This window comes from Fistularia commersonii, chromosome 8 (assembly GCF_037954325.1).
Source record: "Fistularia commersonii isolate RoL2024-O1a breed Wild chromosome 8, RoL_Fcom_v1.0, whole genome shotgun sequence".
NCBI lineage: Eukaryota > Metazoa > Chordata > Actinopteri > Syngnathiformes > Fistulariidae > Fistularia > Fistularia commersonii.
This window is the reverse complement of record NC_141291.1, coordinates 18,577,354-18,596,397: the sequence shown is the minus strand read 5'-3', so window position 1 is coordinate 18,596,397 and position 19,044 is coordinate 18,577,354. Positions and strand designations below refer to the sequence as shown.

General features: G+C 44.3%; 1 protein-coding gene across 5 annotated transcripts; it reads left to right on the top strand.

Annotated features, from left to right (window-relative positions):
* Window positions 1–1,064: 1,064 nt before the first annotated feature.
* Window positions 1,065–17,545, top strand: wdr35 (WD repeat domain 35). 5 transcript variants are annotated; one of them, XM_086151510.1, is made up of 29 exons: window positions 1,065–1,329; window positions 1,564–1,612; window positions 1,770–1,887; window positions 2,823–2,894; window positions 3,493–3,585; window positions 3,671–3,799; window positions 3,888–4,021; window positions 4,806–4,971; window positions 5,047–5,192; window positions 6,724–6,849; window positions 8,227–8,412; window positions 8,620–8,655; window positions 8,766–8,826; window positions 9,383–9,527; window positions 9,914–9,983; window positions 10,269–10,322; window positions 10,414–10,523; window positions 10,612–10,807; window positions 10,918–10,998; window positions 11,165–11,301; window positions 12,279–12,482; window positions 12,572–12,718; window positions 12,963–13,095; window positions 13,456–13,566; window positions 13,840–14,004; window positions 15,632–15,772; window positions 15,905–16,061; window positions 16,549–16,786; window positions 17,050–17,545. In XM_086151510.1, the coding sequence occupies exons 2-29, from the start codon at window positions 1,589–1,591 to the stop codon at window positions 17,198–17,200; spliced, it is 3,531 nt and encodes a 1,176-aa protein (XP_086007636.1). In that variant the 5' UTR covers window positions 1,065–1,329; window positions 1,564–1,588; the 3' UTR covers window positions 17,201–17,545. The 5 variants fall into 5 exon arrangements, with proteins under 5 accessions (XP_086007636.1, XP_086007637.1, XP_086007635.1 ...); XM_086151511.1 differs by having other exon boundaries at window positions 3,490–3,585; window positions 8,623–8,655; XM_086151509.1 differs by having other exon boundaries at window positions 3,490–3,585.
* The last annotated feature ends 1,499 nt before the right edge of the window (window positions 17,546–19,044 follow it).

The following is a 19,044-nucleotide window of genomic DNA, read 5'->3' as shown; positions in this document are numbered from 1 at the left end:
GCGTTCATTTATTGACCATATTTGTTTATTTATTTTCTTGTATAATTATTGCGCTGAAATAGCGCAAATAAGGAAAGTATATATTTCTAAATGACACGTTTATTCGATGACATACAGTTCTTATGGCTTCCACAAGAGAGTAACACACTGACAAACTGCTGACAATGCTGGTGTGCAACGCTGATGCCGATGAAGTGCTCTCGAGTGTAGAAATCTTGAAACCGATTACATCATTCACGCGGTGAGCAGGCAAAGGGACGTTCTTGAAACTTGCTGTTCTGCAAATCTGCAGGCTCACAGGAGGTCACGGCGGTGCCAAGTGGCTGCGGGAGGGACGTTCCTCAAACCCTCTCAGATGATAAACCCTGTTTTAGAATTGTGGTCGGTTTCACACATTTGACACATTTATACCCAAAGTGTGAGCCACCACCAGGGTGAAGAGACCAGTGTGTGCTATTGAAATGCTGTTGGGAGAGAAAAACGAGGAAGATAAGAACAATAATAGAACTCACACCGTTACACACAGTGCAGACAATGTTCTTTTTTTAAATCTATTTATTTATCTTATGGAAAATACTCTCCGGATCAAAACTTCACATTTGCAACAACCCAAGCAACAAATACTTGAGATCCTTCACCCCATCCTTTGCCCCTTCGCTTGCTTTTTTCTCTCTCACTCTCCTAGATGATCACCCTGTTCATCTCTACCTTCTCTAAAATACACCTCCATCTTCGATGAACACCTGAAGGAGGACGAGTGAACGAATCACTGACGTGTCGTTCACGTTTGAGTGACAGGCGACAGTTTGGTTCGTAGGTAGCTTCTGAAAATTGATTGGTCGACATCCTCAAAGTGGGCGGTGTTTATTGCCCTTCCGGGGTCACGATTCGTTGGATACCGATGAGGCGGGTTCATTGGGCATTGGACGAACAGTCACTTTGGTCTGACTTGAACGATCCGTTGGGAGTCGCAACTGAGCTGCGCATCGATTGCTCACTGAGATGATTCGGTCGAGTGATTGGTTCTTTATGAACTGTTCGTTCGCTACCGGATCAACACGCGTTGCCATGGTAGTGGGACCAGGACTCGGAGCGAAGCGGCGTCTGGACAGAATGCCGTCAAGTTTTAATTGCATCGCAGAATTCACCTCATATTAATACAGCTGTCATAGTATCATGTCCTCGTTTTCAATTACTTATTCTGGTAAAATCAAGACTTTTCGCTCGGGATCGCAGACTCCCTCTCCCCGCTGCGGCTCCGTTTGTCGAACCGAATCTGCAGCGTGTCAGAAACACAATCACTGTTTATTTTAAAATTGGACCACGGAGGTTGGTATTTTAATGTATTCACACAAATATACTGTTGTTCCGTCTTTTCGGTTCAAAATGTGCTCTGTCGCGTTCGAACGCCCACTAGCTGCTGGCTAAGCTAGCGGGTTTCAGCTAGCTGCCGTTCAGAGATCCTGCAGCTCCTCTGGCTGCTATAAAAGCATGATTTGTGTCACAGTCAAATTGTTTATTATAAAACCCACACCATAAACACAACTTACTTTGGATTTGCAGGGGTCTGAAAACGATCGCTATCAATATGTTCATCTACTTTACGAAGAAGGTAAGTGTGAGACGACCTGTTAATCCACTTGGATGGTCAGAGGATTCTAGGGCTTGTCAGTCCTACGACAGTGGAGAAACGACCTCCTTGTGGGTTATTTATTGATTGATTGATTGATTGATGGATGAATGAACTGATCCATTGTTTTATCTTCTAGGTTGCCATTCCCAACAATAATCACTTGAAATGTATCTCCTGGAACAAAGATCAGGGCTTCATTGCCTGTGGAGGGAGCGATGGTCTTTTGAAGGTGCTTAAACTGGAATCTCAAACAGGTGATGCCAAACCGCCTGCAAAGGGTTCCTCACTCAAGAACCACCTTTAAGATACCGATCGATTCCCGATGGGACTGGAGACAATGGACCCCTTACATGACCGTGAATTTAACCCTTGGAAAAAGGAGTCGACCCCCACGTTAGACAGGAGATGACCGTTGGTCTGGAACACCAAACAGCACAGAGAATTTAGACAGAAATCCACCTTGTGTTATGCCTCCCATTCAAACACGTCTTTATCCCTGTTTGCACTTGGATTGAATGCAATCATCTTACCCAGCCTGGACAAAAGTGATATTAAGATTTAAGGGCTTTTGAAACAATAGCTCCCAGTGTGCAGACAATCTTCTAAAGCTTTCAAAAAGCCAAAAATATGCAGTGAATTTAATCAGAGCTGCGACCAGGTTTTCCACTTTACACCGTGGATCATAATAGAGAACGCCAGAGTAACAGCCTGTTGATACACCAAAGGTTGGCGACTTGGTTCTTTCATTCATTCATGTCTATACTCGATCACATACAGAAAAGCGCAACTGTTCACAGCTGAATCGGAAAAATTAGTGAATGAAGGGGTTCGTGAATAATACATAAACAATCCCTAAGTGGGTTAATGTGTGAAAACGGAAGGAATCGTGCTGTTTTCTATCAGGTGACCTTTTCTCCACGCCGTGCTATGTCAGTGCCCTCCGTCTCCACCTCTACACTTGAATATATCTCTCAGAAAAGTTACAGAGAAATACTCGATCTTTGCGAACATGCAGCGAATATGTTCTAGCCTCTTGACGGCCCGGTTCTTCTCTAAAACCTCTAAAATGGTTACCGTATTATCGCTGTTAATGTGTATTTTTCACTGCCTCTTGTTTTTTCCTTGCACTGAACAGCTGTAGCATTGCTTTGTCATGGTAGCCTCAGCCTCTCCTCTGTGCTTTTAACAGATGATATCAAACTCAAAGGACTTGCTGCACCCAGCAATCTGTCAATGAACCAGACATTGGAGGGACATAGTGGTAAGTCCCCAATATTTCTATGCAGCAGTATGTGTGTGACAGGCACTGTTTACACCAGGGGCGGGCAAAGTACGGCCCGCGGGCCACATCCGGCCCGTTGGTCTAAAAATCCGGCCCGCCAAAGATTGGTATCAATGAATGTGGCAGCTCAAACAGGAGTTTATTTCATTTTTGGAGCTACTTGAGAATTTTCCTGAGCTGAATGACAGATTGGCTTTATGATTTAGCCTTTACCGTGGACATACTGACACGTGAATGAGCTGGACATGAAGCTACGAGGGAAAAAACGGTTTGTGCATGAAATGCAAGCAAACGTCAGAGCCTTCAAAACCCATCTGGTGTTATTTTCAAAGCAAATGTCAGATGAGTCTGATATGTACTGTTAACAAATGCGTTTTTTTTTTTTTTTTTATAATCATTTTTTTTTTTTATATACATGTATTGTATCTTGTGGTGACCCGGCCCGTCTGTCAAATTTTAAAAGTCAATGCAGCCCCTGAGCCAAAAAGTTTGCCCACACCTGGTCTACACAGAGAAGGCCAGAGCTGGAAAATGTGGTGAAACCCAGCTGGAGATGAATTTTTGTCTCAATGAGCAGGCGCCGTACAGGTGGTTACATGGAACGAACAGTACCAGAGGCTGACCACCAGTGACCAGAACGGGCTCATCATTGTATGGATGCTCTGCAAAGGTGATTGCAGTAGTCTGACTAAAATATAGTCGGTTTTGTAAATGATTTGACTGAAATGATCACCTGCCTTTGGTCCATCTCGTAGGTGAATGGTATGAAGAAATGATCCATAACAGGAACAAGTCAGTGGTGAGGAGTATGAGTTGGAACGCTGACGGTCAGAAGATCTGCATCGTGTATGAAGATGGTGCAGTCATTGTTGGAGCTGTGGATGGTATAAAAGCCGAAAGGGTCATTTAGATTAAGTTGATGTGGATCGGAATATGTACAGAAAGTGTTTTTTTTGTTGTTGTTTTTTTTAGGTAACCGGATATGGGGGAAGGAGCTGAAGGGAAATCAGCTTGCTCATGTTGCTTGGTCTCCTGACAGCAAAGTTCTCCTCTTTGGAATGGCAAACGGGGAAGTTCAGATCTATGATAATCAAGGAAATTTCATTGTGAGTGCAGTAACCAAATGAACTGAATGTCACAATGGGCTTTTGCACACCAGGCATGCACAGTGACATGGCAGAAAATTCAGGAGAATCTGATGTGGTGCAGTTTTTAAGCAGTGTCAAATGACACTTTATTCTATTTTTTATGGATTATCATGATGCTTGAAACATAAGAAAGAATTGTACATTACATTGTCTGACTAAAAGACAGATCGCAAACTTTGCAGGCAAGCGCTCTGTCCACGTCGAGCCGCACCTAAAATTAATAATTATCGTTCATTTGGCTAAGAGGGGACTGTCGTTTTGTCTTTACGTCTCTGGATGTAATTGTGGCCTCGAGTCATCTGACTCAGACTCAGATCGGACTACAAACAACAAACGGAAGGAAAAAAAAAAACATCCCTTTTGGCCTTACAGCGATCTGAGAGTTAAAACCTCAATCTCTCCCCAAGCAAAAAAGTGTTACAATATTTAAACCCATTATCTGAATTCCATAAGACCCTAAAATTGTAAGCAAAAGTAACAGTTGCATTGTTTTTAAAACTTTCATGATATTTGACGGTATATAAATCTGCTTGAAAATACTGTCATGGTATCACATCGGTCAAGAACCATTAGCATCATTTTGGGATACTTACCACTTCTGATTCATTACTTGTGCAAGATTTTATTGATTTTTTTTTTTTTTTTTTTGGGACTTGTTTGTCAAACTGCAAAACAAGGACTTGGTCCCACATCTACCTTTACTGCTGCTGGTTACACGTTGGCTGTTGATGTTGTGTTTCAGATGAAAATGACCATCAGCTGCCTTTCCAATACGACTGGCGCTGTCAGCATCGCAGGGATCCACTGGTACGCTGGAACGGGGGGATACGTTGAGCCGGACTGCCCGTGCCTCGCTATTTGCTTTCAAAATGGAAGATGTCAGATCATGCGCTTTGAGAATGATGATGGTAAAGACCATTTTCAATTTCCATTCATCGGAAATGTTAATAAAGGCGTTTAGACTTGTTTGTTTTTCTCTGCAGACTCAGTGATCATTGATACGCAGATGAACGTGGTCAGCATTCAGTGGAACCACTGTGGAAACGTTCTGGCGGTGGCAGGTTCCCTCAGGCCCTCAAACTTGAATAAAGAAATCAACGTGGTGCAATTCTACACACCGTTTGGAGAGGTGAGAATAGAGCACACTTAGACACACACACATACACTCTCAAATGATCTCTTGTCTGCACAGTTTGTCAGTAATGACAGTTTTTTCATTCATGATTTGCTCATGTGATGTTGGTAATGACATCTAATGCAAACAGCCACTGTCGCATCAATCGGAAACAACAAATAGAATAAAACTTGAAATAGACAAACATCAGACCTGGGGAATGGGATTAAAATGGTGCTGGTGGTTGAAAAAGAGGCTCAAATTTCAACTGAAATAGGATAGAAGAATTACTAATAGTAAACATTATATCTGTTGCAGATGGAGTACTCTGTGCATTATGTACGTGTAAACAGGCAGATTACACATAATTTGCACTTCTCCATTTCTTGGACTTTTACTCTGTACAGGGCTTTCTTTTTCCATTTTTTATTGCATGTAAAGTGGACCTCACACTTTTGCTAGTTGCCCTCCTGCGGTAGTTTTAGGATATGCACTGTACTACAGTGTGTGGTTTATGCACACCCTAAACTCAAATATCTACATACTTGTACGTACTGAAGGCCAGTTCCTTTCTAAACTGGAAATATTTGCAAGAAGCTGCTCCGATTTTCACTCTTTCCGTTGCACCGGTTGGATGACAAACTCTCCTAACAGGTTAAAAGAAAGGTTGAAGTCGGTCATTGCTTAATGAATTTAAAAACTCATGAAACTGTTAATAGTGACTAGAAGGCTGTGAAACTGGAGCTGTGGTTTCGCTGTTTGGCAGCACATTGCGGTGGAACAGTGAATGGACCATCTGCCAGCATTAACTTGGTGTCTGCAGATTCAAAAGCAGTGAATCCTCATGGAATATTCTGCTAAACCATAGTGTTTACCTGTTGATTCAATGTAATAAGAATAAAAATAGAAGTGTGTGTGTGTGTGTGTGTGTGTGTGCGTGCGTGCGTGCGTGCGTGTGTGTTATGGGCTTATTTGATTCTTAAAGAAGAATGTTTATTGATATAGCTTCCCCTATTGAAAACAAACTACAGTGGAGTGTTTGATATTAGAATGTGCTGTGATACATTTTGTTGTGTGTAATAAGTTTGACACAGTAACATTTAAAATATTGAAAGTTATAGAATTAGGGGTGGTGTGGCACAGGAGGTTGAGCAACCATCTTTGGCTATATTATTTGTTATTAATCAATCGCAGTTGTTGACTTCACTTCTCTATATTCAGACTTGTGTAGAGTAGAGTTCATCCGTCTCTGCCATATCTGTCAGATTGTTGCAGAAAATGTCCTGCAAAAATAATCTGAGCCTCATAGCCCTGTCTGACCAGAGAGTTGTCATCTCCCGTGACATCACTGGGCCTGTAAGGATGTGAGGACCAGAGGAATTAAACTCATTATCAGAAACAAGCGACATCAACGCTAGGCTGTCCCTGTGTGTTAAAATCAACTTGTGTGTACAGTACACAGACACCACTAGAGCATGTTATTTTCTAAATGTAAAAACTTTTTTTTTTTTACATTTCTTCACCAAGTTTGCATCTCTTTATGCAGCATCTGAGAACTTTGAAGGTTCCTGGGAAGCAAATAACAGGACTGTCTTGGGAGGGAAGAGGCCTTCGTATTGGCCTGGCTGTGGATTCTTACATCTATTTTGCCAACATCCGACCAGATTACAAGGTAAGTACCAATGGGCTTAATGAGGGAAAGGGAGTCCAAGGCACCCATATTTTATAATGAAATACAGTGTAAGACATAACGTAGTGTATACACATAAATGGAAGGGAGCAATAGCAAGATAGGGTCATTTGGGGGACGACAGTTACTAACCACTCCAGGTTTACTCGAAAAACCAGCTTGTCATTCAGCTCACAATGTCGCAGTGTTTAACTCCAAAGGGACTGGAAGGTCACCTGCAATATCAGAGGATCCAGAAAGCTTTTCATAAGTATGGAACCATCTTTGAGGAATTCTAAATCAAACCTTGTGTTTCTGTTCTGGCTGTTGAATGTGTTGTGTAAGTTTTGTGGGCACATGAATACTACATCTTCCCAGGATCTGAGGTGTGACATTCAGTGTCTGCTTGAAGTTCACTCAGCAATATTCATGCCATGCTCATTGTATCAACTGTAGATGTTGAAATAAGTCACTGGATAGAAAGAATCATTGACTGGATGTATATATACTGCTCAAAAAAATAAAGGGAACACTTGAACAACACAATGTAACTCCAAGTCAATCACACGTCTGTGAAATCATAGTGTCCACTCAGGAAGCAACACAGATTCATTTTGACTTGTTTTAAGGACATTGCATCAAAGTTGGATCAGCCTGGAGTGTGTTTTTACACTTTAATTTTGAGTGTGATTCCTAATCCAGACCTCCATGGGTTACTACATTTGATTTCCATTGATCATTTTTGTGTGATTTTGTTGTCAGCACATTCAACTGTGTAAAGAGCAAAGTATTTCATAAGAATATTTCATTCATTTAGATCTAGGATGTGTTTTTCAAGTGTTCCCTTTATTTTTTTGAGCAGTGTATATACATATACATATACATATCCATCGTCTGCCGCTTATCCTGCTCTCAGGGTTGTAGGGGATGCTAGAGCCTATCCCAGCTATCATCGGGCAAGAGGTGGGATTCACCTTAGACTCGTCACCCGTCAATTGCAGTGCCGCATATACAGACAGACAACTCACTCGTTTTGGGCAATTTTCCCAATTTTTTCCAATTGACTGTTTTATATAAAACAGCTCTAAATGTTATACTCCCCCCTGCATTTTCCCAACGAGGGGATTGTTGGAAGGAAATAGGGAAAGTGCTTTTTTTTGTTGGTTTTTAATGTTCTAATCTTATTATCTTTGAGGGGAGACCACAAGACCTCTAAACTGAGCAGGTGGTGGCTTTTGACTGTGCCTACTATAAAGTCAGGAAAACCCAGAAAGGATGAGCCCCACTGTTTCATGATTCTAAATTCAAAGCGTTTATTGTCACATGTACGGTATAGCCACGAGTTTTCCTGTACACACTGCTTCTGTGGTGTCTCAACAGTGGGGCTACTGTAGCAGCACCGTGGTGTACGCCTTCACAAAGCCAGAGCGCCAAGAGTACTGTGTGGTGTTCTGGGACACGAAGAACAATGAGAAATTTGTCAAGTACGTCAAGAGCCTGATGTCCATAACCACCTCAACTGACTTCTGCATCCTGGCGAGCAAGGCGGATGAGGCGCAGCGTCAGGTAAGTCCTCTCTTATTCCGTGGGTCCAGAGGTAGTATCGATATGGCGGGCGGGGAGGCAGGCTCTGTTCAATCCCTGTTTTGTAACAGAGGCGCACAGATCTGTTGATAAAAGATATTCAATGGATACAGCGTGGACCCCAACAGTAAGAGTCACAAGGTTTCTCTGCTGTCTTGCCTCCTGTTTTTGTAACCCATTGCCACTAAGGAGGATGCAGTGTTAGAGTCTGGGAGTCATGCCAGGGTAATGTACACATTTAAACCACACACTCACAATGACGGATACCCGAGTGGAAGATATGGAAGGATAAAGTGATCGGTAGAATACCTGTCCAACTCTTGCATGTTTTTCAGTATGCGCTGATTCTGTGCAACTCCATTGGGACCCCACTGGACACCAAATACATCGACATTGGTGAGTATAGACCCCAAATATAGAAAGTTTGATAGTGGCAGGTACTGGATTTTATGTCGTAGGTATTACATTTTTTCGAATAACCATACCTTCAACACTGTGTCCTGCGATGCTATAAGAACAAATTTGCTATCATGTTGATGTATTTCTTCAAGCTAATGTCAGAGATCACACCCTGTAGACAGAGAAATGGAGGCCGGAGCCTCTGTCTCCTGCGGCCCGCAGTCATTCATACCTTATAGCAAAGAGACAGTGGGAACTGGCTGCCTTTATATCTCACAAATATTCAGCATTCCATTTCCACATGATGTTTGCTGAGGAGGACAAGCCAAGACTGTTCAAAGTCTGCAGATATGAAAGGACTGAAATGGGTTCCAGATAGCCCTGCCTGGTAAATAATAGGAGGGGAAGGTTGACAGTACGGGAATCCTGAGGGCTTCTCCTCTTCTGGCACGGTGGCGGTAGTTCTTTCCAAATGTGTGTCCGTGCAAACATACTGTGTTACATGAGAACAATGACACTGATGCACAAGATTTGCGTCTCTTCTCCTGTTCAGAGCCACGTTTCGTCAGCATGACCAAGACACATGTGATCGCTGCGTCCAAGGAGGCTTTCTATGTGTGGCAGTACAGAGTGGCCAAGAAGTTAACTGCCTTGGAGATCAACCAAGTAACCCGGACCAAGAAGGAGGGCAGGGAGAGGTGAGGTTTTTGGTGAAACGTAACCACCACGAGTAGCGTCATTGAAGTGGTTTTGTAACAAGATGCGGTTACAATGACGTTTTTAGCGACGCCCACCGACAGATGGAAGGATTGACAGGCTAACAGTGTACATTAACCAGATCACGGAAAGTTGCAGGGAGGCAAGATAACCACTGAGCTCCATTCTGTGAGTCACAACCTGAATGGGATTCATTCATCTGAATCAAGTGGCAGCCAGGCTCCAGACAGCCTGGACGTGACCTAATGCTTTGCCAGAGCCCTTTTAACACCTGGACCAAATGTAATCTCAGTGGAAAGGGTGAGCGTTTGTCTGTCTGCCCATTGCAGTGATTCTTTCTCATTTGGTCTCACTTCCTGTCTTCCAGGTTTTATCACATCGATAGCAGTCCATCTGGAGCCAACGATAGTAGTCCAGATATTGCCAAAGCCTTCGCTGTAAGTGACAAATGTTCACCTTTGCACAAACTACGCAACATAAATTAAGGCAGGTAGGAATGTTTAATGTAGCAGAGCATGTAACACAAAAAAAACATTATTTTAGCTCTTCATCCACACTTGGGTTTTGCTGTTTTTTGCCCAAGTTGCTGTTTAAGCAGGTGCTGCCTTTTGAAGCAGCTGAAAAAAGATCCTGATAAACTGAGTCCGCTGAAGAATTATATTTGTCCAAAGGAGCAGGAACGGCTTTTGTTTAGCTGTGTGTGTTTGTGTGTGTGTGTTAAGGCAACAAGGGATCCAATCTGTTGTGTGAATGCAACAGATAAGACGCTGATGATGGTATGTGCATCTCTTCATTCCCTATTCTTTGACCTTCTCATTGCGGTTGCACAGTAGGGTGTAAAGCATGTGTTTTTATGTGTACTTTCAGGGCCGAGAGTCTGGCACTGTCCACAGATACAGCCTCCCCAATGTTGTTCTCATCCAGAAATACACTTTGAATAACAGAGCCTATTTTCTCTGCATGAACTGCAACTCCAGGCAAGCATGGATGGGTGTTTGGAGAATTAAAGTAGTGCAAGTAGTTCATTCACAGTTTTGCTCATCTCATCATCCTGATTTCTTTCAGTCGTCTCGCTGCAATTGACATAACTGGCGTCTTGACGCTGTTGGACCTGGAAGTTCGTGCCTCCTCCTCTGCGGGAGATCCATCCAAGTTTGAACGAAAAGATGTTTGGGACATAAAGTGGGCAAATGACAACCCCGATCTGTTTGCTGTGATGGAAAAAACCACAATGTATGTCTTCAGAAACCTGGATCCCGAGGCGAGTACAGCTATCTTTGTGTGATGGTCAAGCAACAGCTGTGAATTTGAATGCACCGCCCAAACGTTTGCGGATTAGCAGCATCTGATTGTCATTCATTTAAAAAACAGGAACCCGTTCAAACATCTGGATATATCTGCAACTTTGAGGACCTGAAAATTACATCTGTTCTACTCGATGAAATCATGAAGGTAAAAAAAAAAAAAACAACAGAAAGTGATATCATGTCATTGGGGTCAAACCCCCACAAGCAGAAGGAGTTCAGGTGTCTGATTCCAGGAACTCGTCATCATTCTCGGCTCACCTCCCGAGGGCCCAGATGTACATGTTGTATATGATGTGTACTTTGCCTTGCAGGACCCCGAACGGCCCAATAAAGACAACCTTATTGACTTTGAAACCCGGTCCCTCAGAGACAGCCGAGCGCTTATTGAGAAAGTAGGGATCGAAGACGCTTCTCAGTTCATTGAGGACAATCCACATCCACGACTCTGGTAAGCCACTGTAAATGCTCTCTTAGTCGCTGTGGATTTCCGAGCCGTTTTTGTGTTTTTCATATCTTTTACGTCGGTTATTCCATGACGTTGTGTCAATGATGTCTACAGCTGGTAATGGTCGTTTTTAAGTACAGCTGTGGATTTCTCCCGTCGCCACAGTGCCTATTGCTACACATGGCACTGGCTTACTCTGACTTTTGAGAGAATAAGAGACAACCTCTCTGGCAGGGGCTTTTTTTGCTGGCCTTAACGCGGTAACCAACTGATTGACTAAGCCTCACTTTTCTAGTAACACATGAAAAATGTAAAGCCGGTTTTGAGCAGCAACGCTCGAACTCGCCCGCTTACACATGTGAATGTGGTTTCCCAATGATTGTATATTCAGCGGGTGTCGTAAATACGTTCGTATCAACGTACCTCATAATTGTTTGTTTTTTCACTGGATACTTATAATTTGCGTTTTAACTAAAACATTGCAATCCAAGTCATCGCAAACTGCAAAATGAACAACTCAAACTTGCTTGGCGACATGGCTCAGCTGATTGACTGCCACTTTTTTCTATTTTGATCACATTCTGTCATCAGCCTAGTGACGTGTCCATTAGACCATCTGCTTTATTCCCACTCCATTACGGTGTCAGAGTGTAAAACCTGCTCACATGACAACAGCAGATTTTAGATATGTTCGTATTATCTCTATTTATGAGTTTCGTAAGGCGTCATCATAGTGCCCGCTGGGCCCTCCGTTAGGATCTCCTTCTTGCAGTATCATGTAAACCCTCCCGGGATGTAGAGTCATTGCTATGCAGTGGTTGAGCAGCTGTTTAAAGTATTTACACTGGCGGCGGGCTGGGCTCAGCCGGCCCATTCCCCACTGAGCAGCATGCCACGGAAACAAAGGAAATATTAAAATATGTTTCGATGTCCCCATCCCCATTAGAGGAACCACCGTCTGTTTGATTTCAAAATGACAGGCGTCTGCTGGCCGAGGCCGCCCTCCATAAACTAGATCTGAAGATGGCTGAGCAGGCCTTTGTCCGATGTAAGGATTACCAGGGGATTGAGTTTGTCAAGCGGCTGGGCAACCTGCAGAGCGAGCCCATGAAACAAGCGGAGGTGGCAGCTTATTTCAGCCAGTTTGAGGAGGCGGAACGGATGTACCTGGACATGGACCGCAGGTACGCGCTAAGCCGATGAATCGAGGTTTTTAATTCTACTGTGGACACCCTGTGTGATGTTATTGGTGGCTGTCATGATTTTCTTAAAGGGACCTGGCCATCAGTCTCAGGATAAAGTTAGGAGACTGGTTCCGAGTACTCCAGCTACTCAAAACCGGTTCTGGGGACTGTGACGATTCTCTGCTGGAGCAGGCTTACAATGCCATCGGAGATTACTACGCCGACAGACAAAAGTGGTACTGAGACCGGCTTCTCTTGAGATGTGGAACCGGAGCTTAAGTGAACCTGTATTTTTGAGATATCTGCAATTTCATCACTCAAGTCGCCAAATCTTTGTAGCTGTGTTTCGAGTAGATGCTCAGTGTGAGCAGTGTGCTTACCTGTCACATGTTAGATACATCGAAGACTTAACAGACTTGACCGGTTTCTTCATACTCTCTCTCAGCTGCCCGATAAATACCAGTTCTTTCTTCTTCTAAGGACCGACGCAGTGCAGTATTACCTTCAGGGTCGCAACCAGGAGAGGCTGGCAGAATGTTACTACATGTTAGAGGATTATGACGGCCTGGAGCGGCTGACCAGCTCTCTACCAGACAATCATCAACTTTTACCGGTGAGTGAGATTTGAAGGGCTGACCAAAATGCGTCTCACTATCTCAGGGTTGTCCTCCAGATCTCCGAATCCAGTCAAAGTATGAAACCTGTGCTCAAATACAACCAGCTGAAAAGTAGACCATTACAATAACAAATGCAACTATATTCAGAAGCTATATTGGTGATTTTCATCAGATATTCAATTGAATCACATGAGAAATTAGCAAAGTAAGGTCTTGCACTTTTAATGGCATTTTTTACATTTTAAAGCGTAAAAAAATGACCTTAGTAATGCTAAAGATAATTGTTAAGATGTGATAGATATACATTATTCACTGCACATCAATATGATACCTAGCCCTTATCCTTCCTGCCGTAGGAGGTCGGACAGATGTTTTCCACCGTGGGCATGTGTGACCAGGCGGTCAATGCCTACCTGAAGTGTAACCAGCCCAAAGCTGCTGTTGATACCTGTGTCCATCTAAACCAGGTCAGATACAGTAAAACTGAGGTGCCAGAGACCCAAAGTGTTTTCCTTCAGCTTCTCAAATGGATGTTTTGGGACCACAGTGGCACCTGCTGTCCTCCCACTCCAGTCCACTCCGTGATGAATATTTGACCCCGGAGTGTGAATTCTCTTCTCATACTTTGCTTACTTTGTCACTTCATAATTCAATCTGCTGTTGTGTAATGGTGACCGTGTGTGTGTGTGTGTGTGTGTGTGTGTGTGTGTGTGTGTGCATATGTGTGTGTGCGTGTCCAGTGGAACAAAGCTGTAGAACTGGCCAGGACCCACAACATGAGGGAAATAAAAGCTCTTCTCTCTAAATATGCTTCACATCTTCTTGAGAAGAACAAAACTCTGGAGGCGGTGGAGCTTTATCGGAAGGCCCACCACTTCCTTGATGCAGCAAAACTGATGTTTAAGGTAGGTTTGATTTTGTTTATTCTTGTTTTAGTTTTTAAATAGTTTGACATTTTGCGAGGCGTCGTGAAATTGAGGATGTGAATTTTATCTCTACCATGTTGACAGGGCTTTCTGGCTGGAAAAGGTGATGTCTGACTGACTGATCAGCCACAAAATGAATCACAACATTATAGCTTTGGCACTTGTTGTTGTTGAAAATGATAAACATGTATGTTACTGTAATCCAGGCCGGAAAATACTTTTCTCCATCAAATACATTCAGTGAAATCCGTGAAGGTAAAGTCATCCACAGACAAGATGAGGTGTCATGACAGCACCGCACACACCCATTCCTTATGGATGCATTGGGAAAGGTGGCCCAGGCTGTTTACACTGGATACACTGTACTCTAAAAATATTTAGCTGCAGGGAGAGTTCTATCAAGTAGGTGAAGATAATATATTTTGAGCCAAAGGCAGCACAAACAACATCAGGACTGACATGTTCCCTCCTCAGTCCCACAGTGGACACTGAGTGGCCTTGCAGCAGGACAGTTAGCTACTGGGTGTGCAGGCTAAAGATACATACAGTTGGTCCAGCCATGGCTTGCATCACAAGACATGTTAAGATAAAGTAACAGGACTTTTTGGAATATAGATAAACATTAGCAGCAGATCCATCCATTGTCTACCGTTTATCCTATACTCTTCTAGCTGCCATCGGTCGAGAGGCGGGTTCACACCTGATGGGTCGCAGGGCCGCATAGAGAGACAGACAACTGTTCACGCTGTCATTCACACACTAGGGCAGTTCTTCCCAAATGTTTCCCACTTAACCTTCAGCTGGTTTTTGGACTGTGGAGAAAACCGGAGAAACCTAAGGAACCCCCCGTGGACACCGAGAGAACACGCCAACTCAACACAGAAAGACTCGGAATCCAACCAGGGTTCTTTGCGCTGTGTGGCAGAAGCCCAAACCACTTATAGATGTGACTTGTGATTGATTGAGATATTGAGAGAGAAATTCCATTTGCCATCTGATGCCGATGAGAGCAATGAGAGTTTGTTGAGGGTTTCTTCAGAGTACTGGGCACCCAAAAATGGCATGCACTGCAAAGGAATGGATGGATTTGAGGGAAGGGCAGACCTGAGATGGAATATGTGATTGCAGCGCCACCCAGTGTGCAAAAGAAAAATCGAAACGCCAAAAAATCTATTGAGCCATACATTTTTAAATTAGCAAAGGAAATGTCATACTCCTGACACGAATACATGGACATCATTTATGAGTTCTCCATTTTACTCTACTCTGGCTCAGTATTTACTACAAAAAGGAGTTGAAATGGCAAAAAGATGATGGCCGTGGATTTCCCAGCAATAGAAGTCAATTCATCAGAGAATTCTTTGGGTCGGATCTGAGGACGACTCTAGGGTAGGAAAAAATGTCCCATGATTTAAAGGGAGTCCGGTTGCCGTGGAGAGAGTTCTTAGGAAAACTGAGAACCTTCACAGACAAGCACATTGAAGGTAGCTGGAACCCCTAAACAGTCCTGGTGGGAAACGGCGCCCTTCGACATGTTGGTATTCTGTCGGAAAGCGCAGTGAAAGCTAGAGCGATTGGCTGATGAGGCTGAATGCTCGTGTTACAGATCGCAGATGAAGAAGCAAAGAAACGGGCGCGACCGCTGAGGGTGAAGAAACTCTACGTCCTGGCGGCCCTTCTTGTTGAAAAGCACCATGAGCAGATGAAGACCACACAGCAGAGTAACGCCAAAGCCAGCAAGTCAGGGGTAAACTACCTTTTGGTTGCTCACACATTCATTTGCTTCCAACACGTCTCTTAAGATACTGTTGTATTTCATACGGGTTTCATTTCCCTACCAGAAGTTTACTGCCTGGTTTCCCTGTCTTGGTTTGATTAGGCGACGCTGGCTCTCGCTGGGCTGCTCGAGGAAGAGGCATCTTCCGTTGACAATCGAATTCTGGACAACGCGTGGCGCGGAGCTGAGGCGTACCACTATTTCCTGCTTGCTCAAAGACAGCTATATGAGGGCTACGTGGAAAATGCCATGCACACAGGTAACCAGACCCGGGGAAAACTGACCAAAGTGGCTGGTGAGCTACTAGGCCTACTGGACTGACTGCAAAGTTGTTTTTTTTTTGTCCATCTCTTCTCCTTGCTCAAAATTGAAGGCTTTGTGTTATTTCAAACATTTACTCATTGAAATATAACAAGACTGCCCTGATGCCCAGCATCTTGTCAAATGATAGGGTTATAAAAACAAATCAGGAGAGAGTTGTCGGACCTGCTTGCATCCAAAGTCAACTGAATCAGGCTGTCTTTTTATTTCTAGATGCAATCTGGAGCTTTCATACTCAAAGATAAAGCTGACCTTTCTTGAAGTTCTCAAACTCTCCATTCATTTGTCTCCCTGCCTCAGAAATACTTCTCATGCTCCCCGCCAGCCTTTCAGTTTGTAATTTTCCTTTCCAGGATACTTGCAGAATAATGTGTTTCTCCAAACGTTGTCAAAGTCCGTGTGTTTGATTTCACTCTCTTGCAAAGCTCTTCACCTCCGTGAGTACGAGGACATCATTCCTGCCGTGGAGATCTACTCGCTGCTGGCCATTTGCTCCTCAGCCAGCAGGGCCTTTGGCGTCTGTTCGCAGGCCTTCATCAAGCTGGAGTCCCTGGAGACTCTGGACCCTGAGCAGCGACAGCAGTACGAGGATCTGGCCTTCGAGATCTTCATCAAGCACCCACCCAAGGACAGTCGCACAGTAAAACTGGAAACATCAGAAGGGTGAGAACTTGGTCCTTCTAGCAGTAGATCTAGGAAAAAAAAAAAACAAATCGTACAAAGTTCAAACTTTTCCAGATTCTTTACTTCAAATGGGTTGATGACAGAAATGACCGCTGTCCTGAAGGTTCCACACTAACCCCTGGTGTGGAGGTCACGCTAAAAAGAACACGCCGGGTGTTCTAGCTGAGCAAGGAGTGCACAACCAGCCTGCTGCTGAATAACAGCAAAGTAATCAAGCATTCCTCTGTTATGTCTTGCTTCAGGTCGGAGGACAAGTTACCCACATGCATTGTGAGCGGCGTGCCCATCCAGGAGTACCAGTTCTGGATGTGCAGTGTGTGTAAACACTGCGCTGAAGAACAGGAGATCAGCACCTGGAGCTGTTGTCCGCTGTGTCACAGTCCTGTGGTCTGAGGCTCGGCTCCACAGATACACAGCAGACTGCATTCCTCACACAGCAGGACTTGATTGGTCGCTACCGTCTTACTGACTGGTTCACCTGCCTCATTACTTTTTATCTTGGCTATATTTGAATCTTCAGCATTTTATGGATCAAATCACGAGTTCTTTCACCATCTGGTTCATCCGAACCATCTGAAAACGTCATTGCACTCAGGAAGCGAACACATGATGGGCCTGCAGGGCGAAGTCGGGGGTCAGACTGCCTGAGGATGGGGATGTCGGTTCAAGCCAGAGGGAACCCTGTAACATTAATGTATGAATTCTGGTAACCTAAATAAATACAATTTACAATGAAAACTTTCAACCCTGGAAGCCCTTGGAGTGCAGCAGGAGAGCTGGGAGTGTCGTCTCTGGCTGGTGTTCTACATCCTTCTCGTTTGTATTAATGCCCTTGGAGGCTTCTCTTCCAGCTGCTGTGGACTGACGGAGGTTGAGTCTGTCTTCTGCACACCGTGGGGCAAAGTTTCATTTATGCAAACGCTGTCCACCCTTTTCTGCTCCGTGGGTTCACCTAAACACCAAGCTGGGACATGTCATCCATATCCAGGCTGGTGATCCTCCTCAGCTTTCTGCTGCATAGAAGCTACTACAACAAGCTCTCACAGGTATCTACAACCTGCCTGATGATGCTCACGTCCAGGCAGTGACTGGACAACCCTGCTTCAGGTGGTGGATTAGGGTTAGGGTTAGGGTAAGGGTTGGGGTTAGTCGTTAGGGGTTGGCGTAACCTGTTAGCGGTAAGTGTTAGGGGTTAGCATTAGGTTTAGGTTAGACCCTGAGATACTTGAACTCCTCGACTTGGGGCAAACCTCTTCCCTGACAGGAAGTTGGCAGGGAGCTTCTTGAGTCTGGCTGCCTACTACTGTTGGTTTGTTAAGGATTTTTCTACCATTGCCAACCTCCTGCAATCACAGCATCTGCCAGCATTATCCAGTCACTGGTTGTGCGAAGTTGGCTATACTATGTTATGGATTGCTCTTGTTATAACACACCCAAATGTTACTGCTGCAGGGGAGTGGATCTTAAGGGTGTCTTAGTGTTGCTCTGGTTCACCTGCGCTAAAGGGTGGCAACAAGACTCTTTTCAAGACTCGACAAAACCAACCTAGTAATACCACCAGGTATAGTGTCCCTGGGAAAGACACACGCCACACCCAGTGAGAATGTACCTGAGGGACGCTGGCTTGGAGCAGAGTGCACAGGCAGGATCCTCCACTTGCTACTGCTGATGATTCAGAGTAAATGGAAAAACATTATACATTGCCCTGATAATGAATGTGAGCTGCTTGGATTCCATGATCTACAGATCTTTCCAGCTCAACTTCCTTTTCTCCATCCTTGACCACTTGGTCTACTCTCCCTGTTTCCCAAGTGATACCACCTTGGCCAAACGAGCACTCTCCTCCTGCCGTTTCTCCTCATCCATAATCATCCTCCTTCTTTACGCAACTGAGGTTTGGCTCCAGGCTGAGCGGCGAGCAGCTAGTCCCCGGCCTCTTCTTCCATGCTGAACATGTCCCATGATGTCCGCATGCTCGAGGGCTATCACTGACTCCTCAACTGCTTGTGCTGGTCTCTGCTGCAAAAGCTGGGGTACTCCTGCTCACCACGGCACCTTTGGATTTCATCAGTGTGACCTGGATTCTTGTCTTGGCACACTTGTACTCCTGCGTAAGACTGGTGAATGACAACCTAAGGAGGAAGTCTCGGTGGAAGGTTGTGGACGTAAGGCAGTGTGTGACCCCCAGCCACCTCTTTATGTGGTTTGTAATTCCCCTCTCTATTCTCTCCTCTGTT